The sequence below is a fragment of the Penaeus japonicus genome, unplaced genomic scaffold (genome assembly GCF_977035675.1).
Source record: "Penaeus japonicus unplaced genomic scaffold, GWHDUDI00000001_assembly GWHDUDI00000017, whole genome shotgun sequence".
Lineage (NCBI taxonomy): Eukaryota > Metazoa > Arthropoda > Malacostraca > Decapoda > Penaeidae > Penaeus > Penaeus japonicus.
This window is the reverse complement of record NW_028234419.1, coordinates 22,524,428-22,533,915: the sequence shown is the minus strand read 5'-3', so window position 1 is coordinate 22,533,915 and position 9,488 is coordinate 22,524,428. Positions and strand designations below refer to the sequence as shown.

The window sequence follows — 9,488 nt, the reverse complement described above, 5'->3', positions numbered from 1 at the left end:
ATTTAATAAATGGACATACATATATGTTTATACGTACACACACACACACACACACACACACACACACACACACACACACACACACATATATATATATATATATATATATATATATATATATATATATATACATCTTTGTCTAGAAACACAGTAGCAGAAAAAAAGACAGGAAAAGCAAAAGTGATATGCGATGATTCATACATATATTTTACCATTACCAGAAGTAGAACAAATACAATTTACTGCTAAATCAGTCTGAGGTTTCGCTATATGAAAGGAGGTACTGTCGTTAATGCGTGCTAGCATAATCATCGGGTCATTTGGTTCCAGCCAGTCATTCTCGGTGGAACCTCAGTAGTAGTAGCGGTGTCCGTAGCCGTCGTAGTGACTGTGGTGCCCATACCTGTAGTGATCGTAGCCATAGCCTCGGTGTCCATAGGGATAATAGGGGTCAGCCGTGGCGTAGGGACCGGCTGCCGGCGAAGGGTCAGCCAAAGCGAGGGGCTCCGGCATGGCTTGGGCTGACCCCGTGAGGAGAGCCAGGGCCATGGCCACGGTGAGCAGGAGAGACACCTAAAGATAACAAATGATGATACCTATAATGCATGCAACATACAGAGGAAATGAAATTTATTGCTATATGATAAGCTTTCACTAACTGCACGACTTTTTACAGATATAGGCTATTATATAAGTGCACAGACACACTCACATACTGTGTTAGAGTATGTCCACAGGCAAGAATAGGCTCAAATACTGATGCGAGAAAATAATCGTAGCTACTTACACACTTCATATTATCCGCAGTCCTGAGTGCAAACAAAAGTCTCAGAGTGTGTCTTTCTAGGGATGTTATCGCGCCAACGATTTGTCTTCTGGTATATAATATGACCTGTTGCAGGTGTGTTGCGTTTCTTAGGGAAAAGACCGGGAAAACACAAGTAATTTGAACTAGAGTTGTATAAAGTAATGAAAGTCAATATATAAAGGTGACATGGATATATATGTATATATGTATATGTATGAATATATAAGATATATATGTATGTATGTATATATATATCATGTGTATATATATACATATATAAATACATATATGCATGTATCTATGTATATATATACATACATACATACATATATATATATACATGCATACATATACATATATGCATACATAAACCTACACACACGTACACTCACACATGTATATATATATGCATATATATATATATATATATATATATATATATGCATATATATATATATATATATATATATTTATATATATTTATAAATATATATTTATATATATGTATTTATCTATATATCTATATATGTATCTATGTATATATATGTATATATATAAATATATATACATATAAATAAATATATATATGAATGTATATATATACATACATATAGATAAATATATATATGAATGTTTATATATATATATGTGTGTGTGTGTATATGTGTATGCATATGTATGAATGTTTGTATTTGAATATAAAACATGATCGTCACACATACACAATAATCTACACACACACACAAAAGACAACAACTTTAAATTGCATTACCACAAACCGTCCCAAGGCCAAGATATTCGAGCAAAAAAGACTTATGGTGACACTTTTTGGCTTTTGTGAGAAAATGATTCAGTTTGGTTCGCTACTTAATCAATAGCTGCATTTTGATTATGCATGTGTGTATGTGTGAATATTACATACACACACACAGGCAACAAATTAATGCAATTTTCCGGACTAAAAGTCATCACAAACAATGAGGTAAATTATATATCCCAAAACCAAACCAAGGCCAGGAAATAAAGGTGACAGAGAACAAAGACTTTTATGGTGATAACAGTATATTATGGTTATGATGCAATACTTATAGGATGACAATTATATGAGGTTGATAGGATTAATGAGCTTTTGTCCTTTTGGTTCTATGTATCTCTCTATACATAGAACTATACAGATCGATATATTCTCCTTTTATTCAATATATTCTATCAATATAGTTTGCTTTCTTCCTGTTAATGTTTATACTTATAAAAGAGAAAGAAAACATCTCTAGATTTAATCAATATACTATTTAATGGTCTATTCCGGATATTTTATAGACGAAGAAAAAATGATTTTATCTTTAAAATTTTCAATCAAGAGCGGGATCATTTGACACGAACAACACATAACATTTGTGGAACCATCTGAATAATATGTATAGCTTTATACATATATACACATAATATATATATATATATATATATATATATATATATATATATGCATGAATATACACATATATGTCTATATCTATCTATCTACCTATCTATCTATCACTCTCTCTCTCTGTGGCAGTGTTTTATTAATTCTATAATATATATATATATATATATATATATATATATATATATATATATATATATATGTATGTATGTACATATATATACATATACATGTGTATATATACATAAATGCACATATCAATATCTATGTCTATCTATCTATATAAATGCATTTATACATATTTACATACACACATATATATGTGTGTGTATTTAGAGTTAGCTTTGCTTCCTATAATATTTTTTGATAACGTGTGAGAATCAAGTTTCATGTGATTTCCCGGTCTTTTCCTAGAGAAACGCAACACACCGGTTCTTCCCTGGATACACCAGAGTCCAGTCACCTTACCTGCTAGAGGATGAATCCCTCAGAGCAGGTATATAAGGGCATCACACTTCTTACAAGACACACCCTGAGACTTCTTACAGATTCAACTGTTCGGAAAAAATGAAGTGTGTAAGTATCTGTTGTTGTATCGTCACTTAATGTAATCGATGGGTTTATTTTATATGCGATTATATATCCATGGTGAGCTTCACCCTTTCCCAAATAAACTCCTTTTTAATCCTTAGGTGTCTCTCTTGCTCACCGTGGCCATGGCCCTGGCTCTCCTCACGGGGTCAGCCCAAGCCATGCCGGAGCCCCTCGCTTTGGCTGACCCTTCGCCGGCAGCCGGTCCCTACGCCACGGCTGACCCCTATTATCCCTATGGATACCGAGGCTATGGCTACGATCACTACAGGTATGGGCACCACAGTTACTACGACGGCTACGGACACCGCTACTACTACTGAGGTTCCACCGAGGATGACTGACAGGAGCCAAATGACCCGAATGTTGTATCCCGGCAAATTGGCGTGGAATTTAGTACCTCTTTTTCATTTAGAATGTTTATAGTATTAGTAATAGTATGTGTTTGTTTCAATGGAACGATAAAAAAACAATTTTTACTTATCACTATAATATCATTTAACCCCTTCCACATATAGACATGATTACGGATGACCCATCGTATGCCACAAAAATTGCATATATATATATATATATATGTATATGTGTGTATATATATGTGTATATATATAATATATATATATATATATATATATATATATATACATATGTATATATATATATATGCTTATGTGTATATATATATATGTACATACACACACATATATATGCATATATTTATGTATATATATGTATATATGTATGTATATATATATATATATATATATATATATATATATATATATATATGGATGAATTAATAAATTTATATAGATATGTATATGATGTATGTGCTGAACTATCTGAATCATATTTTCCGTGCAAACCGTTGTTATTTTGTTTTCTTTTCTTTTTTTCTATACATTCGTTTCGTTTCGAAAAACGTAGTAACATATTATCTTTCGCAGACTGGCCTTGGCGTGGCCTCTGCATGCCACTCTGACAGTATTACATAACATAGAGTACTATTACTTGACATAAATTGTTGCACTACATGCAAAGTTTCTGTCTTAGAGTTAGCATGCGATATGTATCACCTTCTAAACAATTTTAGAACCCCTTTTTTAACAATACAGTAGACATATAATCTGATTGGTTAAAGTTTGCCAATGAGTGACAGAGTGAAGGTGCAATTCAAATTCTGTAGGGCATGCCTTGTCAACTATATATTGATATATAATGATATAGAATCATTCTTGTTAAGATATGGCATCGTAATGCGCCAGTTGTATCTCATATATTGGAAATTCATTCATTCTCATTCATAATTTTCTTAATTTTGTCTTGATGAATCTGTTCACAGAGTATAAATTATATAAGTATAGGTATATATAATTATATATATGGATATGGATATGTATATGGATATGGATATGTATATGGATAGATATAGATATGTACATATATACGCACATGCACAAACACACACACACATATATATATATATATATATATATATATATATATATATATATATATATATATATATATATATATATACATACATCACATATATATGTATATATGTATATATATGTTATATATATATATATATATATATATATATATATATATATATATATATATATATATATATATATATGCATATATAAGTATATACGTATATATACATACACATACATACATATATATATATATATATATATATATATATATATATATATATATATATATATATATATATATGTATATATACACACACATATATATACATATATATTATATATATATGTATATATATACATATATATGTATATATATATGTATGTATATATACACATACATATGTGCGTGTGTGTGTGTGTTTGCGGGTGAGTAATGGCACGCGTGCGTATGTATAGGTATTATCTAGGTATATATTTGCCCTTAGTCATGACACACATTATGTTCGACACGCGTTGCAATACAAGCAGCAATGTGGAGAAATACGACGATGGCAATCAGAAGTTAGAGCATGATTAGTATTATTAAAGTCAAGGTCAACAGAAATAAATGAGATTAATGAGAAAAGTATAACCTTATGATTCCTCTTAACAGCGTGTCAATCTGGGAGAAAGAAGAATCACACCAAAGAAAATACTAAATGAAAAAAAAAAAAAAAAAAAAAAATGTGTCTCGATAACGTAGATAAAAAAAAAGTTTATGATATGTGAAAATAAAGTACACTAATACAAATCCTTCAACATTTAAACTAGAATATGATAGTTACAAAATGCTATTAATAGAATGTCACTACACTTAGTTCAGGCTTTGAAATTGTATATTAGGTCAACAACAGACACACGCGCAATTAGAGAAAATGAAGATTAATAATATACGAGGAGAGAGGGATGGGGGAGAAGTCTGACAATATAAAGTGGATTTTATTGCCATAATTTTCCTTCTGTATCTTTGATGCATCCCAATAGAGTTGTAAAGATGTACAAGATAATTTGATCTATCTTCATCCCTTCATCAGCCTAGCTAACTGTAAGTTACTATTTCCGAAAAAAAAAAAAAAAAAAAAAAAAAGGCTTAAGCTTTGTTTAATGTACGAAGTTACGATCTCTGTAAAGTGAGAGAGGAAGGAAGAGAAGGATATAGAGAGAAAGAGAAAGAAAAGGAGAGAAAGAGCGAGAGAGATGGAAGGTATAGAGAGAAAGAGAGAGAGAGGAAGAGAGGAAATATATGCTCACGCGCGCGCACGCACGCATCTATGCACACACACACATGCGCAGACAGGTATGCTATACGTATTCCTATATGCCTGTCTATCTCTCTATCTGTTAATCTATTTATCAATCTCTCTCTCTCGCAATTAATATGTATCCGTCTATCCATCTATATCTATATGCCTATCTCTCTATATATATCTATCAATATCTATCTGCCTATCTTTCTCTCTCTCTCTTTCTCTCTCTCTCTATATATATTTATATATAAAATTCTATTTCTATCTATCCACCCACACATATACACATCATATATGTTTGTGTATGTCACGTATATGCGAGAAAGAGAGAGAGAGCGAGAGAGAAAAAAAAAAAAAAATCTGATACCGGGAAATCCCCAAAACATCTTTCGTAATTCCTTACACGTATTTTCCATTTCGCCACATTAATTTTAAAAAAATTAACACAATGCAGACTTACAATACATAACCGTATATCTATAAACAATTAAGCAAGTACACAGACTGTACTCATTTTTTTTTTTCAAGTGGATAGGCAACAACTAAAGGCGGTTCGATTACAAAAATGATAATACGTACGTCGTGAACTTGGGAGCCAGTTCAAGGTCATGAGGTCATTGGATAACTTAAACTTGAAAAACAGAATTTTTTTTTTTTTTGAGATTTTGCATAATTTTAGCGTATTCCAAATAAAATAGACCGACTATTCTACTTTTGTAGAGTAACGGGCAGTCCAGTTGGAAAAAAAAGAACGGAAAGCACTGTGTTAGACTAAGACAGTGATATGACAACACGTTCTTGAGAAATATCAAGAACAGTCTCATAATATTCTAAATTTAGGATCAAAGAGACATTTCTTTATGATTCATATTTCCCAGAAAAAAGAAAGGGTAGAAGAAAAAATGTCTTGAACACAATACATATGACGACTGCAAGAGAGGAATCAATAAATAGATTCTCATATTTATACTAATAGTCAACTAGGTGAGGGAATTAGCGCTAATAAGAGACAACTATATGTGTTCTCACTCGTGGCTTGGGAACGCCCACATGAGTTCAAGACCTGGGGTGAATATTTGGAACATGTTCAGCAACGAGACACAGATGATTAGCAACCTGTAACAATTGCTCAGGTGCGTGTCCCCATATGAAGTGGAACATTATAGAAAAGCGCACAAACGCGCGCGCGCACGCATACACACAATGTATATATATACATATAAACATACATACATATATATATATATATATATATATATATATATATATATATATATATACATATACATATAAATACACCTTTGTCTAGAATCTAAACGCATAGTGGCAGAAAAAAAGAGAAAAAGCAAAACTGATATGCGATTCATACATATATTTAACCATTACAGAAGTAGAACAAATACAATATACTGCTAAATCAGTCTGAGATTTCGCTATATGAAAGGAGGTACTGCATTAATGCGTGCTAGCATAATCATCGGGTGATTTGGTTGCAGCCAGTCATCTTCGGTGGAACCTCAGTAGTAGTAGCGGTGTCCGTAGCCGTCGTAGGAACTGTGGTGGCCATACCTGTAGTGATCGTAGCCATAACCTCGGTATCCATAGGGATAATAGGGGTCAGCCGTGGCGTAGGGACCGGCTGCCGGCGAAGGGTCAGCCAAAGCGAGGGGCTCCGGCATGGCTTGGGCTGACCCCGTGAGGAGAGCCAGGGCCATGGCCACGGTGAGCAGGAGAGACACCTAAGGATTAAGGAGGAGGTTATTTGGGAAAGGGTCAAGCTCACCATGGATATATAATCGCATATAAGATAAACCCATCGATTACATTAAGTGACGATACAACAACAGATACTTACACACTTCATATTTCCCGAGAAGTTGAATGTGTCAATTTATTTATAAAAAAAAGTATCATAGTATGTCTTGCAAGAAGCGTGATGCCCTTATATACCTGCTCTAAGAGATTCATCCTCTAGCAGGTAAGGTGACTGGACTCAGGTGTATCCAGGCAAGAACCGGTGTGTTGCGTTTCTCTAGGAAAAGACCGGGAAATCACATGAACTTTGATTCTCACACAATATCAAAAAATATAATAGGAAGCAAAGCTAACTATATATGTATATATATATATATATATATATATATATATATATATATATATGTATGTATGTTTTTATAAATATATCTATATAGATAGATAGACATAAATATTGATATGTGTATTTATACACATATCAATACACATGTATATGTATACATATACACATGTATATGTATATATACATACATACAAGTATATATATAGATAGAGAGAATGATAGATACGTAGGTAGATAGATAGATATAGACATATATGTGTGTATATTCATGTATATATTTATATATATCCATGTATGTGTATATATATCTATATATTATGTGTATATATGTATAAAGCTATACAGGCTATTCAGATGGTTCCACAAATGTTATGTTGTTTGTGGCAAATGATCCCGCTCTTGATTGACAATTTTAAAGATACAGTCCTTTCCTTTCGTCTATATAAATACTATGAAAAGACCATTAGATAGTATGTTGATTAAATCTAGAGGTATTTCCTTTCTCATTATAAAACTCTAAATAAACACACACACACACACACACACACACACACACACACACACACACACACATATATATATTATATATATATATATTATATTTATATATATATATGTATGTATGTTGATGTATGTATATATACATTTATATTGAGATAGACATATATATATATATATATATATATATATATATATATATATATATTGATATGTGTATTTATTGTATATCTACACACATATGTATATGTATATTAATAATATACATACAAATATATATGTATATATAGATAGAGAGATAGATAGATAGATATAGACATATATGTGTGTCTATTTCATGTACATATTTATATATATATGTATATACATATATATATATATATATATATATATATATATATATATATATATATATATATATATATATTATGTGTATATATGTATAAAGCTATACATGTTATTCAGATGATTCCACAAATGTTACTTTTCGTGTCAAATGATCCCGCTCTTGATTGACAATTTTATAGATACAATCAATTTTTCTTCGTCTATAAAATATCCGGAGAAGACTATTAGATAGATAGTATGTTGATAAAATCTAGAGTTATTTTCTTTCTCATTATAAACATTAACAGGAAGAAAGTTAACTTTGTTGATAGAATATATTAATAAAAGGAGAATATGTCTGCATATATCGATCTGTCAGGCTACATAGTAAGATACATAGATATAGCCAAAAGTACAAAAGCTCATTAATCCTATCAACCTCAAATGATTGTCTTCATAAGGTATTACATCATTCCCATAATATACTGTTATCACCATAAAAGTCTTTGCTCTCTGCTTCCTTCGCCTAATTGACTATTAGTATAAATATGAAAGTCTTTCCATTGATTCCTCTCTTGCAGTCGTCATATGTATTGTGTTCAAGACATTTTTTCTTCTACCCTTTCTTTTTTTCTTCTAGGAAGTATGAATCATAAAAAAAATGTCACTTTAATCCTAAATTTAGAATATTATGAGAATGTTCTTGATATTTCTCAAGAACGTGTCATATCCCTGTCATAGTCTAACACAGGGCTTTCCGTTTTTTTTTTTTTTTTTTTTTTTTCAACTGGACTGCCCGTTACTCTACAAAAGTAGAATAGTCGATCGTTCCTTAAAATTATCATTTGTTTAGTATATTCAATGGTAGGTTTTTTCCAGCTACACTGACGCAAATCTATTTTATTTGCAATACGCTAAAATTATGCAAAATCTCCATAAAAGAAATTCTGGTTTTCAAGTTTAAGTTAACCAATGACCTCATGACCTTGAACTGGCTCCCAAGTTCAAG

The 9,488-nt window shown here is 31.3% G+C and overlaps 1 protein-coding gene and 1 long non-coding RNA gene across 2 annotated transcripts; one reads left to right on the top strand and one right to left on the bottom strand.

Moving 5' to 3' along the window:
* Nucleotides 1-223: 223 nt before the first annotated feature.
* LOC147470072 (uncharacterized) lies at nucleotides 224-848 on the bottom strand. Its single transcript, XM_086545741.1, has 2 exons — nucleotides 788-848; nucleotides 224-573 (listed from the first exon to the last, which is right to left on the bottom strand). The coding sequence occupies exons 1-2, from the start codon at nucleotides 794-796 to the stop codon at nucleotides 352-354; spliced, it is 231 nt and encodes a 76-aa protein (XP_086401867.1). The 5' UTR covers nucleotides 797-848; the 3' UTR covers nucleotides 224-351.
* A 1,913-nt stretch (nucleotides 849-2,761) lies between these two features.
* On the top strand, nucleotides 2,762-3,302 carry LOC147470071 (uncharacterized). The gene is made up of 2 exons (XR_015191754.1): nucleotides 2,762-2,810; nucleotides 2,927-3,302. It is a non-coding gene; the product is annotated as an uncharacterized LOC147470071 (long non-coding RNA).
* Nucleotides 3,303-9,488: the final 6,186 nt, after the last annotated feature.